The sequence below is a fragment of the Lampetra fluviatilis genome, chromosome 50, assembly GCF_964198595.1.
Source record: "Lampetra fluviatilis chromosome 50, kcLamFluv1.1, whole genome shotgun sequence".
NCBI classification, from domain to species: Eukaryota; Metazoa; Chordata; class Hyperoartia; order Petromyzontiformes; family Petromyzontidae; genus Lampetra; species Lampetra fluviatilis.
In genome coordinates this window covers 3,781,427-3,801,220 of record NC_136324.1, presented here as the reverse complement: position 1 = coordinate 3,801,220, position 19,794 = coordinate 3,781,427, and the positions used below count along the sequence as shown (strand labels likewise).

At 55.1% G+C, this 19,794-nt stretch overlaps 1 protein-coding gene across 4 annotated transcripts in view; it reads left to right on the top strand.

The window, feature by feature from the left end:
• Positions 1 to 19,794, top strand: part of CNKSR2 (connector enhancer of kinase suppressor of Ras 2) — a 191,898-nt gene that overhangs the window by 66,579 nt on the left and 105,525 nt on the right. For all 4 annotated transcript variants that reach the window (XM_078878248.1, XM_078878247.1, XM_078878246.1 and 1 more), the window contains exons 3-4: positions 12,984 to 13,348; positions 14,581 to 14,668. In XM_078878248.1, the coding sequence (XP_078734374.1) occupies positions 12,984 to 13,348; positions 14,581 to 14,668 (453 nt within the window). The remainder of the gene's footprint in view (positions 1 to 12,983; positions 13,349 to 14,580; positions 14,669 to 19,794) is intronic.

Sequence of the window (19,794 nt, the reverse complement as noted above, 5' to 3'; positions counted from 1 at the left end):
CGTGACGTTTGATTCTCCAGTCGAGTAACCCAGGTACTATAGGCACTCGAGTCTCTTCGGACCTCTCCCTCCCCCCCCCGACAGGCCTGCCGTGACCCCCCCCCCCTTCTCTCTGATGCAAGGCAGTGCTCTAGTGGAGAAGAACCTGCCATTTCACAGACACTGAACTTCTCATACGGGATTTACAGCTCAACATAAACATGACTCACGACGCCACTGCCGACGCCGCCGGTCGGATGTTTTTATTATCGATTGAAAACACCGGGCGGCTGGTGGAGACGGGCCGGGTGAAACCGCCAGCCACGCTCCCCATCGGCGCTGCTCGCTAACAGCGCAAAGACGGCGGTCGCCGCATGATGCGCTTCCGTGGCCGTCTGGAATGCTCTTCTTTCCAATATTAGGAAACCACTCTAGCAATGCAGCCCATTTTTTTAGAATTGCTTTTTGTGTTTAGTTTCTTGTCCTTCCTTCCTTCGGCTCTTCTTCGCCATCTCCAAGTTGTGCATGAATATTTTTTTTTATTCCAGATCAACAAAAGACAATCTACATTTTTAACAAGAGCACGGTTGGCTCCATATGCTGCGAAAGAAGTTCAACGTACATATATACTCGCCCCCAACCAGTCTGTTGAAGGCTATACGTGGAATCTTTGTCTTTGGTGGTGGAGGAACAGGAAGGATCAGGGCGGTTGACGGAGCAGCGGGGGTGGGGGGATGGCGGGGACCGTGGTGGTCCGAGCCAAATTAATTTTCTTCAGAAGCGAATCCCAACGTGCCTGCCGGAGGAGCTCGCGCGACGCTCGGCCCCGCAAGCCGCGGCTCGCCCGCTAAATAAGCGCTCCCGCAACCGAACGCGTAATTAAACACGGTGGCCACGGCGTCCTGGCTTGCGTGCCCACCCCCCCCGCTACTCCCCCCCCCCCCCGTGCCCCTCCCCCCCCTCCCCGCTGGAGGACGTGCGGAGAAGACTGCTGGCGATGCGAGTCGATCGGCGTCGCTCAATAAAAGCGACGTTGGCCCCCGCGGTCGCGGCACGGATACCGAGTCGGCGAGATGGCTCGGCACGTGACGATGGTTTATCGAACTACTTTCTGAGGTCACTTCCAACAGGCGTCTGAACCCCCCGGGGTGGGGGGGGGTGTCTCTTTTCCCAACCCACGCTGACCAGCGTGGTGAAGTATAGTCAAACACAATCACACCCCCCCCACCCACATCCCCCACCGTGACTGACATGGCGTGGCTGCGTGGTTGCCCTTTGTTCAAGCAGTGATGTTCGGTTTTTGTGTTAGAAGTTATTTGAAGAAAAAAAAGTCTTTCTTCCTCTGGAATTCTCTTCCAATTAGCGCGGATTTGCGATAACCTTTCAGCGCTCGCCGAGATGAAGACGGCAGGAACCCTCGGCCACTGCCGCCGCTTGTTTTTTATTCTTTCAAAAGGGGCTTCAAAACAAGTGGAATTCTAAAGCGGCGAGATAATTTTGTAATTTCACCTTCCGCGAAAAACTAGACAATCGGCTCCACATCGGGCGATTCCGAGAATTTCGCCGATAACATTTTGACGGCACGTTAGCAAGTGTCCTTCCGCGAAAACGGAGAAGTTGCGGGCATTAGCACGGTGGCGCATCATAACCACAAGCAATGCTACAAGCCATTTGCTTCGCTGTGGAAGGCACAGATCCCGTGATGTTTTTCGAAAAAATTATGGCCATGCGTGTGTGCTGTGTGCCAATGGAGGGTGGTGGTCACGGTGGTCAAGTGCACTTTGCGTGACGACCCCCAGGGGAACCGAGTTCGATTCCCGCTCGCGGCCAACATCGGTGATGAATATCTGAACTGGTCGCGGGCCTCTGCCACGGTCAAGGCAGTCTTAAATTAGTCCTTGGTGCGGTGTGTGAACATCATCACTGGGGAGGCAAAGGCGGCCGGGCATGGTGTTGCCACCACCCCCACCCCTTCTCCACCACCCTCCTCGTGAGCCGTGCCGGCCTTCACTGCCAGTGCTTGTGCCAACAGTCTGCTGAAGGCTCTCTGGAGAAACTTTGTGCTGGCATCACGGTGGCATTTTTGTTCCAGATAAAAAAAAATTACACCGCAACAAAAATGATTTTAATCAGGAAGCTACCCCCCCCCCAAACTGTAAAACTTGGCAGGACCCTCTCGACGGAGTCTCAAGACTCAGCGCGGCTTTGCTGGTTTCAGTCGACGTAGTAGTAATAATGAAAAACATAAAAGTGGAACGGAAGTATTGTGAAATGGTTTTCTTTTTTTCTTTTAAAAAAACCAGCCTCGGTAATGCAGGCAAAACCACAGGCAGGCTGGAAGTGCAGCCAACCACCGGCGCTACCAACAATCTCCCAAGCTCTGTGACCCCGCAGTGGGATGTTTGGTCAACTACATTAATGAGCAAACGACCACAAAATATAACAAGAGCACCATTGCCGATTGCAATCCGTTGAAATGTTTTGCAATCGGTTGCAAGCGACTTAAAATCCACTCTATTTCTTAAAACTTACAATGACCATGCCCCCCCCCCCACGTGGGTCCCTACCTATTGGCGTGACTACCCCACCAACACCCCCCCCCCCACCCCCAAATCTGACCGTGCGCCAGAGGTCGAAAACGGGTATTGATTCCTTACCCGTACCCGTACCCGGCCGCACCAGGGTCGCAAATGGCTACCCGTACCCGTACCCGGCCGGGTACGGGTACCCGTTCCCTACCCGTACCCTACCCGAAATGAGTGACAAACGGTTACTCACCAGTGACTCACGGCCTACCCGTACCCGGCCGCACCAGGGTCGCAAATGGCTACCCGTACCCGTACCCGGCCGGGTACGGGTAGCCGAGTATCGGGTAGGGTACGGGTATCGGGTACCCGGTTGCGACTTCTGCCGTGCGCTCTATCTTCTTTAAAAAGAAAAATTTCTTATCAATAAATTACTTCCGGTAACAATCAAATAAATCAGCCTGGCCGTTCCCTGCACAAGCGGCAACGCTTTCATGGCCACGGAGCCGCCACGTACAAATCCACGTACAAATGTTTGCGCGCCCCTGACTTTGAACGTTCCCTATGCCGGCTCTGTCGGTCGACCAGGGGGAGAAAGGAGGGGGGGGGGGAAGAACCGCAAATTAACCTGTGATGTTTCGAGCTAATTACACGACAATTAGTAAAATTACCGTGTCACCAAATCAGGGGAGGTGTCTTGATGCGAAGGCGAGACGCTCGCAGACAACAACAACACGGACGACGGCAACGACCAGGCAAGGTGGCGCCTGTGCTGTGCCCACGTGTGCACGTGTGCACGTGACCGCCCCGTCACAATCCACTGCTGGATGAGTTTCCACACAAACCACTGCTGGGGCACCGCGGTGGCTAGGAGATGTTAACTACCTCGCTTGGTATGCAGGAGGTCGTGGGTTCGATCCCGACCCTGACGCCTGCTGTATATTTTGAGTTTGCATGTGGCTAGGAGATGTTAACTACCTCGCTTTGTATGCAGGAGGTCGTGGGTTCGATCCCGACCCTGACGCCTGCTGTATATTTTGAGTTTGCATGGTGGCGAGATGTTAACTACCTCGCCTTGTATGCAGGAGGTCGTTGGTTTGATTCTCGACCCTGACGCTGCTTTATTTTTGGAGTGTCTCTCTCCCCGTGGCCGCGTGGATTTTTCTCCTGGGTCCTCCAGTTTTTTTTCTTCCACATTTAGAATCAACGTGCCGCTATAAATTTCTACGGGATGATGATGAGCCGATTTGTTGCGCTATCATTTGTGGCCAAGTTGCTCCTAAAAAGAGCACTCGGTGGGCCTTACCTGGTAGAGTAAAATAAATTGTGTATAGTTTAATAGTTGTATACACCGTGCAGGTGATTTGAACATACTTTACCGCACTGGTCGACACGGGTTGGTGAACGCGTTGGAGGAGTAGTGGGGAGACAGATTTAGATGCACTGTCCTCTGCTGAGCACAATGCAACCCCCGCAGCAGCCTATAGCACCTTTTATGCATGGCGGTCGCTCATCCAAGCGCTAGCCGGGCTCATCAACGCTGCTCAGCTTCCGAGATCTCACGAAACCGGGCGCCTTGCCAAGTGACTCGGTGGAAGACGGAGCTTTAATTTCCCGTGGAATAATTTCCAGAGCCCCCCCCCCGCCAACCCATCAGCACCCCCACGACAACCTCCAACCCCACCAGACCATCGACAATTGCCTTTCCCACGGCTCACCGACAACAAGTGAGGGGAGGTGGGGAGGTGGGGGGGTCGGGACATATTACCTGCAGCTCGGTCGCAGACAGCTCCGGCGTATGTCACAAAGGGCATTTGGTTTGTGACTGGGCTGTTGGAGATTCGGAAATGACATTTTTGGAGGGGATCTCGGAGTCGGGTCAACCCTATGGCACCTGGGTCTGTCCCGTGACCTCCTGTCGGCGAGCCTTCGACACTTAACGCGAAAGCCTCAAGGTGCACCTGGCCTGGCGCAGGTGCCGTGGTGACGTTACCGTCACTTAAGTGGCCAATGGCCGGGTATTGGTATTGATCGTCGTCGACACGTTAAGCCCTCCCGGCGCGATGCGCTATCCTCCTCCGAGAGTGTTTAACGTCTCCTCCTCCTCCGTCGTGCGGTGATTGCCGATCTCGGATGGTACGTGAGTGCCTAGCGCGGGAGCCCCTTCCATAATCGACTGCGCCTAAATCTCTCTCTGTCTCTCTCCTGCTGGCAGACCTGTCACAACATTCGCCTGTGCCAGCGATGGGCCCTCTGCTCCCGGAGTCTGGGAATCCACGCACACAAAGAAGACAATGATAAAGGTCCCCCGTATAGCCTTGCCAAGTCTGCTGGGGCAAGTGCTGTTAGCGAGGTAGCATCTTTGAAGGCCGGTACAGCGCACTATGGGGTGGGTGGCCAACACCGCACCCAGCCACCTTTATATTCCAAATGCTGATGTTTGTATACAGTGCCAGGTACTCATTTGAGGCTGAGTCGACCTAGGGGAGGTCCACGACTAGCTCACTGATGTTTGCCGTGAGAGGTATTCGAACTTAGGTCGCCAGGTCGGTAGTGCAGTATGGAAGTGCGGGGGAAGGACAACAAACTAAACGCAAACAGCAGTTGTAAAGAAATGAGTTTTCAGTCTAGATGATTTGAAAGTGCCTAGCATTAGCGGCTTCCTAATATCGGACGGCTGCAGAAGTGCATCTGAAAGTGTGCGATGCGGTGACCATCTCTGTCCGAAGGCCAGCCAAAAGCCTCTGCGAGGATGAGGACCGGAGTCCGCGTGACGGTGGTTCATGCTCCTCGACGCGATCAGCGAGGTGTTGTGGTTCATTTGTTGGCAAGCACTTTGTATGTAACGAGTGCGAACGCAAGCCAATGCAGCACGGCGAGCACTGGACGGACACGGTCGGATCTCGCAGCGCCTGTCGCGATACGCGCCAGCGAATGTTGTGCCCTTCTGCAGCTGGCCGTAATGGTGTGGCTCGCTCGGCAAGTGCGAGGCTCTGGGGGGGGGAGGGGAAGTGAGGGGTGAGGGCTGGTGATGAGATAATTTTATAATTATAATAACAATCGATGTTTCGTACACACGGCTCGCGCAAATTGCATCTCTCGCAAATCGCTGACGGGAAGCTTCGGACGCGAGTTGGAAGGCAGCCAGCCAGGGGGCGGCGAGGAGCCGGCGCTCACAACAATTTCCCGAGCTCTGCGGTTCTACGCGTACGGCGTGAAGATTCGTCTTTTCTTTATCGCCAGCCAATTAACGAGCAGTTTATAAATAACGACAATTGGTGGGAGAGGGCGATTCGTTACCCAGGGTGTTGCCGAGGTAATTGGCTTGCCTGCTGCTGCTGCTATATATATAGGGGCTGTGGACGCCAGAGTGGGTGGGGGAGGAGAGGCAGGAGGCTTTGGCTGTAACATTAATAACAATAACGTTAATGCGATTTGTAACGCGCACAGTATTTCTCGGACATAAACGACCGTGACTCTTGAGGTGCGAAGCCAAGTGCGGTGTCGCTGGAAGGCCGCGCTAAAGAGGAGGTGTGATGCCTTTAAGAACGAGGTGCTGATTATTGCTTCTACTGAGGCCGTTGCTGTTGCTGCTGCAGCTGATGACGATGATGCTAGCGATGATGCTGATGCTAAGTATGATGATGGTGATGATGATGCTCGGTATGATGACGGTGACGATACAACATTCGATGACGATGATGCCCTTGCGGTCCTGCGAGTCGTGGAAAGACGCCGTTGGCGGAGGGCACGCAAAGAGAGGGTCAAGGTGACGAAGGCGAGCCGACGAAAGGAGACCAGGTCTCCCGAGATTCCATCGGCGATCCCCGTCACAGACCCCCACCGCCACCACCCCGCCCGCGTTGCTCATGAGCGGACATCGCAATCTGAATCTTTATGTATCCTGGGAGGGAGAATTCTACGAGCTACAAGGCTCTTTTTTTGTCGCAGATGTCGGGGCGCGTTAGGCGGAGGGGGGCGGCAGCATTTCGCTCGCACGCGCGGAGTCGCACATTTTGATGTCGGCTTTGGGAAATGTTCCACGCGTCCGGGCCGTGAGCCCATCTGCCGTCGCGCCCAGGCAGAGCGGGCGGGCGTTCGTCATTAGCGAGCTCCCGTTATGGCAGGGCTCTGTCCTCCATCCCTGCCTGTCTGCCTGCCCAACCATCTTTCAGGAGCCCCCCTCCCCCCCGGGACCCCCCCCCCCCACCCCCTGTCGCCTCCCTCGTGATTCCGTGCGCTCTGCCGCGCGGCTCTGGCTCCCTGGGGCACGAGATGCTCCGTCTCGGGGTTAAAGACGATCGTCGAAATTGTGACGAGGTCAATGCTGGATTTGGCCTTGGGTCATCGCCGCCATCATCATCATCGTCGTCGACGGCAGACATGGTCAATCCACTGCTGGATGAAGGCTTTCCCATAAGCCGCTGACATTCCTCAAGATCCTGTGATGTACTAATCCACCCGGCTGATTTCATCGCTCCATACCCTCGACGGACGTGTTTTTTTTTCTTCCCCGACGCGTTCCATGCCCTCGGCTGCCACTTTAATTGCTGACCATCGGCCACCATCGTGCCTTCTAGCCATGCCGCTTCCTGCCCCAAGCCCCACTTTTAATGTCGCTCATAGTTTGGATGATGTAATTGAACCTGCACGTGTCCCCCGTGTGTAGGACTAGCGTAAGGGCAGAGCGGTGATCAAAATTGGGATTTATAAAAGTTGACAAACGGTAAAGCCCAACGCAGCAAGCAGCAGCAGCACTAAGTAATACTCCGTTTCATCTCAAATCGACTCACGAGTACTGTACCCATTGCTCCATGCGTAACATCGCAAATATAATATTTGTGCACGCCGCGCGATAAGTTCATGTCGAGACTGGATGGGGCCGGTTTAACGTGTGCCGTGTGAAGTTAAATGAATGAATGGGCGCTTGGTTTTCACGATGACGCGCGAAGCAGGTGGTCTCATTAAACGATGATAATAAAAATACATAATGATCCCCAAATTGGCCGTGATCTGCTTAAACCAGAACCCCTTTCTTGCGGGAAACTGCCATATTTAAATAGTACGTTTAAAAAAAAGTCAAGGTTCAGCCCTGGAACGTGCCCGCCCAAGCCAACTGCTGCCGGAAGGGCCCTCCACTCGAGGGAGCTCTTAAGAGAGCAACTCACGGTGGGATTTGGCCTACTCTTGCATGCCGGCTGGATTTACAGAATCGGAATCTTCATTTATGCTGGGGAAATCCGATGATTTTGCCCCACCACGCGTTGACCTGCCAATTGACGAGCTGGTAACTGGCGATGCGCACATTTGCCCTGCTGGAAGGCCGGGAAATCGGTGCAAACGGGCTGCCTCCGCATTGCAAGTTAGCCATAGGCGGTGAATGTGAAAACCGATATCTGAAGCGCCACCACTCTCCACACACACATACGACAAAGACCCCTCCCCCCCATCCACCCCCCCCCCTATTATTTGTTGCATTAATAGACTTTGGGGGGCAAGGGCTGTAAGCGAGCACCTATGAAGGCCAGCACAACGCCCGACCGCCTTTAAACGCACACACAAAGACAAAGATCCCCCACTGTCCTGCCTGAACAGACTGTTGGGGCAAGCGCTATTAGTGAGCATCTGTGGCGGTCGGCACTGGACACGAGAGGGTGGGTGGCCAACACCACGCCCGGCCGCCTTTGTCTCCCCAGTGGCGAGGTTTTACACAACGCACCCAGGTACACGTTTGAGGCTGAGTTGACCTGGGGGAGACCCAGGACCCGTTGAGGTAATATTCATCGGTGTTGGCTGTGAGAGTGGGATCCGAACTCGGGTTGTCGGGTTCATAGCGCAGCGTGACTAACTACTCTACCGCTGTCTGCATGTGTGTACGTAGACAAAGACAAAGATCCCCCGTATAGCCTTAACAGGCTGTAGGGTCAAGTTCTGTTAGCAAGCACCTATGAAGGCCAGAACGACACACGAAGGGGGTGGGTGGCCAAAACCACGCCCGGCCGCCTTTGTCTCCCCAGTGGCGATGTTTAAACAACGCACCAGGTACTCATTTGAGGCTGAGTCGACCTAGGGTAAGCCCAGGAACAGTTCGGATAATCGTCACTGGTGTTGGCCGTGAGCGGGAATCGTACTCGGGCCGCCGGGTTCGTAGCAACGGCGCGCTAACCGCTACGGTGGGTCTGTCCAGATTGCCGACCCGGGATTTATTTCCACGCCCGGCACGCCGTGTCCATTGCAGCCCTCAATGTGGCTTCCAGTAACCTGCCTCAAAACCAGAACCCAGCCTCCGCCATCCCTTCCCCCGGGGGCATGCTGCTTCTCACTTTTGGAATTCCCGTCTCCATCGTTGATCTCAGGGCAGAAAGGAAACGAGTGAGAGGACAACACCACCTCCTTGCCATGCCTGTCGCTCCCACGTGAAAAAAACAAAATCTATGTACACATCCCAGCTGCCACAAATCATTCTGGGATTGCATCATTTCAGCAGCATTGGTTCAGCAGTCGGGCTCACTTAAACCACAATGGCTCAACGCAAGGAAACTCTGGACGGGTTTCAACGTTCCATGTCTCATCAGCAGAATCGGGCTCGCTTGAGTCACAGTGGTTCAACGCAAGCAAACTCTGGATGGGTTTTGACACGCAGTGGTCTCATCAGCAGAGTCAGGCTCGCTTGAAACATGACGATTTAACACTCGCAATCCAAGGGAGTGGCGGTTTTTCCCGAACGGCTGTCAGAACCGCCGGCTCCCCCTCTCCCCGGGCTGGAGTCGCGGGAGCGCGGCGCGGATGATGACTGTGTGTGTTTTCATGTCGTGGCAGGGAAAACGAGGTTTGATTAAGGCTCCCAGGTTTGATTAGCTTCTGCTGGCGGTGGCCGTAATGACGGGAATTTGTCACTGTCTGCTCGGGAGAGCGAGCGAGCGGGTGGGCGAGGGAGCGATGGAACGAGCGGCTGTAGGGAGAAAGGGGGAGGAGGAGGTTTTAACGTGTAGTGGTTTACATTTTTTTTGTCCTTGTGTGACTTAACGGCTGAGCCGTGCCCGCCCGGCCGTGCCTCCCAAGTCGCTGTCCTCGCCCTCGTCGCCATCGGCAGCCGCGATCTCTCTGCCGCCGGATGGACTGCCTCCGCAAGCATTCGATCGCGATTCCCCGAGAGTCACGGATGTACCGCGCGGGGACAGAGAGAGAGAGGGACGGGAGAGCGGAGGGGGAAGGAGAGAAGGAATGGGAAATGAGAGGAAAGGGATGGAGAATGAGTGGAGGAACGGGAGCAGAGGGCCCAGGAGAGGCGAGGAGAGGGAGGAAGAAGACGCCGCCGCTGCTGCTACTGCACGGAGCAGCGTCTGTTTTCACAGTGGGCGGCAGTGGGGAGAGAGGGGGGGGGTCAGAGTGGGGGTGGCCACGCAAGAGCCACGTGATTTTTACGGGAGGCTTGAGCTGATTTAGACACGCTGCAGTTGTATCATTTACTAAGCTTACGGGAATAAAGATTGGGTTATTTTTTGTATTTCAAATAAGTAGCTTCTTTGTGTTAATGGGAACTCATTGCGTAACTGTGGCTTTGGCTGTGGATGTGATACTGTGCACGTGCCAGCGTGTGTGTGTGTGTGTACCAGTGTGTGTGTGTGTGTGTGCGCGCGCGCATCTGTGCGTGTGGTTTTGTGTGTGCGGTCAGCGGTGCCAACCTGCGCCGTGAACCGCGGAGCACCTGTGTTCGATACCCAGCCACGCCTAACAGTCGTGCCGAACCGTGTCTAAACGTACTATGGTCTTCCCGTAGATCGACTCAGCCATAAGTGGGTACCTGCTGTGCCCTGTGGGTGTGGTTCTGGCCAAGCCACCCCTTGTGCGCATGCCAGGCTTAATAGGCGCTCACTAACAGCACTTTTCCCAACATAGTCTATAAGGCTATGATACAGAGGGGGATCATCTTTGTCTTTTGTGTGTGAATGTCGGCGAAGTGGTGAGCGTGTTGCACAACGATCCCGATGGCCCGGGTATGGATCACCAGGCCATGCCCAAGATTGTTGAACCTGCCCTGGGCCTTCCCTGGGCCTTCCCTGGACCTTGCCAAGGTCCACTCGACTCTGGGAGGCCTTCATCCAGCAGTGGGCTCGCAAAGAGCTATCTATATGTTATAATTCTATCATTATTCTGTACCTCGAAACACTGGGCGCCGTGGTGGTGAGATGTTAACTACCTTGCCTGGTATACAGGAGGTCTTGTTTTCGATCCCGACTGACGCCTGTAAATTTAGAGTCTTTCATGTTCTCTCTCCCCATGGTCACGTGGCTTTTTCTCCGGGTTCTCCGGCTTTTCCTTGCACATTAAGAATCAGCATCACGCGTTCTCAGAGTATTTGGCAGCCATACATTTCCACGGGATGATAAGCCACTTCGTTGGGCTGTCATTCGTGATAGCCAGGTCGCTTCCGAAAAATAACTATCCAGCTCGGGGTGCCTTACCTGGTAAAATAAAAAATGAACAGTTTCGCTTTTTAGTTTACTGGCTAGACAAAGGCGGCCTGACCGCAGCTTCCACTCGCGTATCAATTCCACCCTCAAACGGCATCCTGCCACCGACAGTCGCTCCAACACACGGTCTCACCGGAGGTGATCTTTGTTGTTGTTCTTGTTGTGGTGTGCGGGCGCGCGGGCGGGTGCGCGTGGGTGCCTGGGCGCAGAGAAGAGCCATTAATGCCCGGGGCCCTGTCCGGCGTTTCACCAAGACACTGGGGAGGAGGAGGAGGAGACGTCCGCCTTGACTCGTGGCAAGAACCGCCGCTTCTCTTTGTTTGTCGTCCGCGGGAGAGAGCCGGCCGAATGTCTCTTGAGGGCTTTTTACAGGAGCCTACTTGTCGTGCCATCGCGATCACTGTCACTTCAATGATACCCCCCCCCACCACGCCTTAGCTGGGGGGGGGGGTGTGGTTTGGGGAGGCTGTAGGGGGCCGGGGTGGAGGCAGAGGAGCGTGCAAAGGGAGTCTCGTAAAAACTCACACAGGACAGGGCAAGCATTAATTTATGTACGTTGAACTTCTTTCGCACCGTAAGTAGCCAGCCGCGCTAATCAGAGATGTGGGGTGAGGACAAGAAACGAACACAAAAAGCAGTTCTAAAGAAATGACTTTTCAATCCGGATGTAACAGTGGAATAGCTCTAGTGGCTTCTGAAAATCGGCAGCAAGAGCGTTCCAGACGGCCGCAGAAGCTCAATCTGAAAGTGCCGCGCGACGCGGCGACCGCCGTCTTTGTTTGACGGCTGAGCTAAAAGCCGCTGCTGCTGCTGCTGCGAGGAGGAGGATGACCGTCCGACCAGGACCCATTCCTCGTGTAAAAAGAAGGCCCTTGCCTGAAATCGTCGGGCAGTTCACCGCCATTATTTTGCATGAGCCTGACACTGCTGCCGTTGAGACACTGAATGGCAAATGCGGCCCAGAGGTTTTTGCTCGTGTCCGACCAACGCTGCTGGCTGTGCAAGCTGGTGGATTGTGAAAAGAAAATGCTGAATTTTGTATCTGGAGAGACAAACAGGGGACTGATGTATTATTCATGCTTTTTATTTATTTTTTTAAAATCAGCGCTTGGATCACCCGGTGTGACAAATCGCGGGCAGGAGATGGCAGGGAGGTTATCGCTAATTCGGCACGCCCTGACAACCCGCAGGCAAGCAGGGGGTGGTGGTAGTGTTAGTGGTTGCTAATGGTGGTGGCGATAGTGTAGCTGTTACTTCCCTGTGCTGCAAACCTCACGGCCAGGGTTCGATTGCCGCTCACGGCCAAGACCAGTAGCTGAACTGGTCCTGGGCCTCCCCTAAGTATACTCTGCCTCAAATGAGTACCTGGTGTTGTGTATAAACATCGCCACTGTAGGGAGACAAAGGCAGCCATGCGTGGTGCTGGCTAGGTGTTCACTAACAGCACTTGCCGCAACAGTCTTGTTAAGTTGTCCCCCCGCCCCCCGCCCCCCGCCCCCCGCCCCCCGCCTTAATGAAGCCCCGTGCCTTTCACTGCTCCTGACGCGGATTCAAGGCTGGTTTCGTTAACGGTGGTGGTTGTGTTGATCGGGGTAGTCGTTTTCGAACCCCGCAACCCAAGTGAGTTCAATTCCCGCTCACGGCCGATAATTGCGGGGAAATGTCTGAACCCATCCTGGGCCTGCCCTAGGTCGACTCGGCAACCTCAGTCTAATAGCTGCTGCGGTCTGTAAACATCAGCACTGGGGAGACAAAGGCGGTCGGGTGTAGTGGTCTTGCTGGCCACCGCACCCCGGCCTTCATCGGTGCTGCTCGGATGAGTGGCTGCTTTTGGGGTTGCTCGCCCAGTCACTTGTGAGATGTTCGATGGTTTTTAAGTCATGAGCAGTGAGGTCAGATGTGACTTGAAACGAATTTGGGAGTAAATCGCAAATGCAGAGCTTGGGGCTGTGTGATTTTAATATTCATCGCCGCTCCCACCCTCCGTCTCTCACCCCTCCCGCAGAACTACGGGCTGGAGACTGAGAGCTTGCGCTCGCTGTCGCAGAAACTCACGGCCTCCGCCAAGAACCTGCAGAACCTCGTGTCAGGACGCGGGCGAGATGGCTGCGGCGGCTGCAGCGGCAGCGGTGGCGGCGGTCCCCTGGGGTCAGGAGCCGGCGGCGGTGGCGGTGGCGGCGGCGTTGTCGTGGGGGGCCGGTGGCGCGAGGACGGAGCGGACGGGTTGTGCGGAGGGGGGGCCACGGGCCTGGGGGGCCCGGGCTGCATAGCGTCGCCGGGCGGCGGAGCCGGCAAGCTGCCCAACCACGTCCTCACCGCGGTGGTGGAGCTCATCGGGGCCGCCAAGGCCTTCCTCGCCTGGCTGGACAAGTACGCGCGACGGTCCCCGCACCACCACCTTCTGAGCGACGAGGAACTTTTAGTCGTTTATTGAGACGTTTTCACTGTGGTCCAGCACCGGCGTTCGTTTCCTCGCCGCGCGGTGCTTATTGCGGTCGGAAGCCTGGTGTATTTCCGACGGAGTCTACCGACTTCCCGGAGACGCCTGGCGCGGTTTTAAAAGTGAAGTAGCGTGATTTGATTGGCCGTGAGAATTTTTTTGGCAAGATCGTCGCATGGCCTGACCCTAAAGTCAGTCGGGAAGCACGATTTTGGCTGCGAAAAGCCGGACACGTCGTTCAAGCCTAGTCTAATTGAGAAACAGCCGGTGGAATTCGCGTCGAGGATTAGTCTGTGGGTTTTTATTGGCTCATTCCCTTAGTCTGGTGCAACGGGGTCAGCGCGCTGGACTTGCAATCCAGAGGTCGCCGGTTTGTTTCCCTCTCCCGGTGTAGACATTCGAACAATCGTGCAAATTTCTTAAATCAGAATCAGAAAGGGTTTTATTCGCCATGAAAGTTCGCACAGACAAGGAATTTACTTTGGCCGGAAGGTGCATACATTCAACATTTAGGAATCTTAAATCTTAAATAAGTGGTTTACAAGTCTAACTATACTAAAGGTACAAGTCTAACTAATACTAAGGAGCTAAAGTATGTACAAATTTAATTAAATAAAATCTAAAATATACAATAGCTATAATATACAATATAAAATTACAAAAATGCCCCCCCCCCCCCCACCTGTGTCCACCCGGTGGTATAAGTGGGTACACGACAGCCGTTCGACGTGCGCTGGGGTACTCCCACCTCTGCCAAGCCGTCTGGCCAGCACGGAAGAGTAGGCCCAAAACGCCATCCAGGATGTAGTCTTTCGAGTTCCATTTTATTGCAAGGCCCCTTCCGACTGAATTGGGGCGAGCTGGCAATTTCAGCGCAGTGCCTTTACCTTCATTATGCTTGTGTTTGTTTGCGGTACTAATCGGAATCGCAATCGATGATCAAATTTGATATATCGTGAGTCCATGAGTCTGTGAGCTGTGAACCCGTGAGCTCATGAGCCCGTGAGCCCGTGAGCTCATGAGCCCGTGAGCTCATGAGCCCGTGAGCCCATGAGCCCATGAGCCATGAAACCCGTGAGCCCGTGAGCCAGTCCGTGTAACCCCCCCCGGAGCGAGCGCTGCCGCTGGCTCGCCCCGTGACGCTCGCTCGCTCTCGCTGCAGGTCGTCCTTCGCGGGCGTGAGCGACACGTCCACCCGGAGGAACGACATCATCCGCCTGTGCCTGGAGCTCACGGCCATCGTTCAGCAGGTAGGAGCGCCGTCGTCGTCGTCCGCGCATGCCCCCCCCCCCTCGGCCCCCCCACCCCTTCCTTTGCCCCCCCCCCCCCCCCCCTGCAGATTTAAAAACGCCGACAGGGGTTTGGTGGGTGGGGGGAGATCCCTGCACCGGCTGCGTTTGGGAGCCGTCTCTTGTATGCAGTGAGGTCGAGCCGGGGGTTAAAAGAAGCTGACGCACCAATTAACCCTTCCCCCACACCGCTACCAGATGCGCGCAGCCAGTGCGACCGAAATTAACCCCCTTCCAGCGATGGGCCGAGCGAGCAGAAGCGATCGGGGAGGCTGATTTTTTTTATTTTCTTTGCTCGAGGCGTTGCGATTTCGCGGTCCGGCGAAGTCGCGTTTCGCGGGTGGTTTCCAACGGTTCGCGGGTTTGCGATTCGACGGCGCAACGCGGCGCAGCTCACGAATCAACCCGGCTCTCAGAGTGGTGCCGATTGAACAATTTTATGCGTCGCCCGTTTTTGATTATTTGACGGTTCGTTATGGAAGCGACGTTAATTTGGCGTTCGGCACATCCTCACGGCGCCGAAGCTCACCACGGAGGCGTTATCGTTCGGTGCAGCATTGCACAGTCCAGGCGTGTAGCTGTGCGTGTAAATCCCCACTGAGCAATTTGCGGCGCGATGCTTTCTATAAACGCTGGCACGTTGGAGCACATTTTTTCCGGCAGACAAACGGCTCCCGCTCTCATCGAATGAATCCGAATCGGAATCTTTCGTTATCCTGGAAGAGGAGGAGGAATCCGATAAGCTCCGAAGCTCTTTGTCAGTCGGGGCAGGGGAGGGGGGGTCGGTGCAGTTGCATCGACGATAAGAGAGAGAAAAAGGTTAAGCAAGTCGACCAAAGTAAATGAATATAAAATAAATGACGCCGCCGTATCGCCATAGCTTCCACGGCGAGGAAAGACGGTGCGTGTTTGACCGTGGAACCGCCTGCCGTATTTACCGGGGCGTTTACGCTGGATTCGAACTGCCAGACTCTGCAAGGAGTGGCAGCAAACGTCCTTACTGAGATGGCCGGGTCACCGCCCCCCCCCCCACCAACAAAGACAAATATCCCCCGTATAGCCTGAACAGATTGTTGGGGCAAGTGCTGTTAGCAAGCACCTATGAAGGCCGGCGCAGCACACGAAGGGGTGGCCAGCACCACACCTTTGTCTCCCCAGCGGTGATGTTTCACACACCATACCAGAGTATACGTTTTAAAATCTGAGTCGACGTGGGGGAGGCCCAAGAACGGTTCAGATAATCGTCACTGGTGTTGACCGTCAGCGGGTCACGTGGTTCGTAGTGCAGCGCACTAACCACTACACCCCCCCCCCAACAACACCACCCCTACCCCCTAATTTATATCTGCAAGCCGCATCTTCTCGCAGAGAGTTTTGAAGCGTGTCGTTATCCCGGCTAACAAACAAAAAACATCTCCTTGGCCTCTGCGACAAAACTTTGGCAACCAGCGCGGAAGCGGTGGGGGGTGGGGGGGGGGTTGGGGCGTGGGTGGGGGGTGGCGCCGGTGGAAATCGAAGCACGCCGCGTGTGGTTCGTTTGGTTTTTCATTCCGTCCGCTCGGCCTTAAAACCGGCGTGGCCCGTTGGGAACGTTTTCCCGAGTTCTGTTGGTGAGCACCTATTAAGGGCCGGCAACAGCACGGCACATGAGTTGGGGGGTGGGGGGGGGCGGGTGGCTGCGACGCATTCGCCGGCCGCCGTCGGCGGCGACGATCGTTTTACGTCGCCTCCATTTTTAAACGACGCGCAGAGGGGGGGGGGTTCTTGGGAAGGAGAGTAAAAAAAATACTATTAATATCCCGGCATGGTGGAGAGAGGTGGGGTGGCGTGGGGTGGGTGGGGGAGGGGTTTGTGTTGTGGGTTCGGAGAGGGAGAGAGAGAGGTGGGGGGGAGCGTGTGGGAGGTAGCCGGGGCAGTCTTTTTCCAACGTGCATTTGATTTCGAGCCCCCCCCCCGCCCCCCGAGCAATTTTGTCGTGAAATACTGGAAACATCGCGGAAGCAGCCTCGCTGATTTACTCCGCCTGCCGCGCTCACGCTGGCAAGCTCGCGAGAGCGGGAATATTTATCTCCGCCGGGTGCTCCAGAGCCACGCGCAACTCCCAATGAAAACGTCTCGCCACGTTACACCCGCCCTCCCTCGCCCCTCTCTCGCGCTCCGCATCTCGCCCCATCGCCATCGACTTCGCTTTACTACCGGCCCGATGAGACGGCGCTGGAATTCCAATTAATTTGCGTGCGGTCGCGCCGGCGAGGCTGGGCACAGCGGTAGCACTCGCAACGGCGCGCGAGGGGCTTTGAACGCGGGGAGCGGTAGCGTCGCGGTTAACCCTTAAGTTTGATTCCCCGCTCACGGCCGATGCCAAGGACGATTATCTGAACAGTTTCCAGGTCCTATCCTAGGTCATTGTGGGAAGAACTACGCTCGACCATCGCCGATTGGTGCGGAAACTTGACGGGGCATAGATAGGATTAGCACAAGCACGCAGATCCCCCATACAGCCTTCAATAGGCTGTTGTGGCAAGTACTGTTAGCGAGCACCTATCAAGGCCGGCACTCAGTGGTGTGGCAAAACACCACGCCCGGCCACCTTTGTCCCCTAGGTCGACTCAGTCTCAAATGAGTACCCGGTGCGATGTGTTCAACATCTCCCCTAGGTAGACAGAGACGGCCAGGCGTGGTGCTGGCCACCCCCACCTCCTCGTGTGCCGTGCCGGCCTTTATAGCGGCTCGCTATAACAGCACTTGCCCCAACAGTCTGTCTTTGGAGTGTATCCCTTATCTCCCTGCTCTGTGGAGTGTGTGAGAGAGCGAGCGGGGAGTGGTGACATAGCGGTTAGCGTGCTGCGCTCCGAACCCGGCGACCGCCGTTAGATCCCCGGATAGTCCCACTGTTCACGCAAGTACTGTTAGCGGGCACATATTAAGTCACACGAGTGAGTGGCCAGCACCACGCCCGGCTGCCTTTGTCTCCCCAATGCTGATATTTTACACACCATACCAAGGTATTCATTTTTAAATCCGAGTCGACCTAGTGGGGGACCGGGACCTGTCGCTGGTGTTGGCCGTGGGCGAGAACCAAACTCGGGTTGACGGGTTCGTCACACGGCGCGCTAACCACTGCGTCACCGCTCCACACAACAACAACCGCCATTCGCCACTAAGTGGCGGTGACGTCACCACGACGCTTGTGCCAGGCTAGGTGCACCTTGAGGCCACGTGAAGTGTCGAACGCCCGCTGGCAGGAGGTCACGGGGTAGACCCAGGTGCCACGGGTCGACTGACCGAGATGACCGAGATGAGTGGCTGATGCACCACCTGTGCCCCCTACTGTGCCAACTTGCTGTGCTTTAGCCACCTGGCGCTCCACTCGTTGTTGTGAGCGTCGCTCCTCCACCCTCCGTTGTTGTTGGAGGGCGACTGCCTCCACACACACACACACACCGCGCGTAGAGACGCACACACACACACATACTCTCTTCTTTCCAGCACAGTGTTATTTTGTTTAATCTGCCTTCCCGTATAAAATATGAGCAGAGAGCAAATTAATCAGAAGCAGTTTAATTTATTGACGTGCTACATTACGAAGCAATGTTCCTGTGTTTTTTAATATCATAATTTTTGTTCTTTCCTGGAGGCTGTGAGCGACAATTTATTAAGCGGATTAATCGAGAAGAGCAGTAGCACTTTATTCCTCCCAGCGCCGGAAGTTTAACGAAAATGATTTTGGCCCCGGTGTGATTCATCCATTCATTAATTCATTCATGTATCCATTCATCCATCCATTTCTTTCTTCAGTCTTACATTCATTAATCCATCAATCCATCCTTTACTCCATCCATCCATTCATCCATCGATCCATCAATAGATCTTTACATCAATCTATTCATCCATACATCTACCTATCCATTCATTCCTTCATTCATCCATTCATACATTAATCTGTAGATCCATAATGTTTTTTACATCCATTGATTCATCCATCCAATTATCCATCAATCCATCCTTTAATCCATTCCACCCATCAACCCATCCACCCATTCACCCATCCATCCACCCACCCATCCTCCCATCCATCCATCCACCCACCCATCCACCCACCCATCCACCCATTCCCCCATCCATCCACCCACCCACCCATCCACCCACCCATCCACCCACCCATCCTCCCACCCATCCATCCACCCACCCATCCACCCACCCATCCTCCCACCCATTCATCCACCCATCCATCCACCCATTCACCCATCCATCCACCCACCCATCCTCCCATCCACCCACCCATCCACCCACCCATCCTCCCATCCATCCATCCACCCATCCATCCACCCACCCATCCACCCATTCACCCATCCATCCACCCATCCTCCCATCCATCCTCCCATCCATCCACCCATCCACCTATCTACCCATCCATCATCCGTCCATCCAGGACGCCGCGTGTGCTCGAGCAGCACGTTTGGACCGCTGAGTACATAGGTCATCGGCCGGTGACGGCCCCTTGAGTGATGATTTTTTTCCATTTTTTCGTGCCGTTCGTGAATTCTAATCTCGCTCCGCCAGTCAGCCACGGTATCCCCCCCCCCTCACCCCACCGTGCTTTGTGATGTGTCAAATTATCTCCGGATATGCTAATTAGCACTACGCGGCGCCCCCTTACCGCTGAACAGATTTGAAATGCTCGGTCAAATTGTATACAGCAGCCCCTGTGTAATAGATGTTGGTTTTCTCTCTCTCGCTTTAGACAGAAATAATAATAATAATAAAGTCAGAGATAAAGGCGCTGCTCCGCAGTTTGCTTGCTAACGCCGCTGCTACCAGAAGGGTCGTCACTAACCTAGCCAGTGGGTCGCACAAGAGAGCCCCCTCTCGTGAGAGCGTATTTGGCCAACTCTTCCCTTCCATGCTGGCCACGTACGTACGTATGAATGTATGTTGAACTTCTTTTGCACAGTACGTAGCCAACCGTGCTAATCGGAGGCCAGACCCTCTTGTCGGAAGGGGTGAGAGTACCCGCGCTTTACCCCCCGCCGCCACACCGCAAGCTTGTGGGCAACTTACCGGTCGTACATTATTGTGTTCCGACT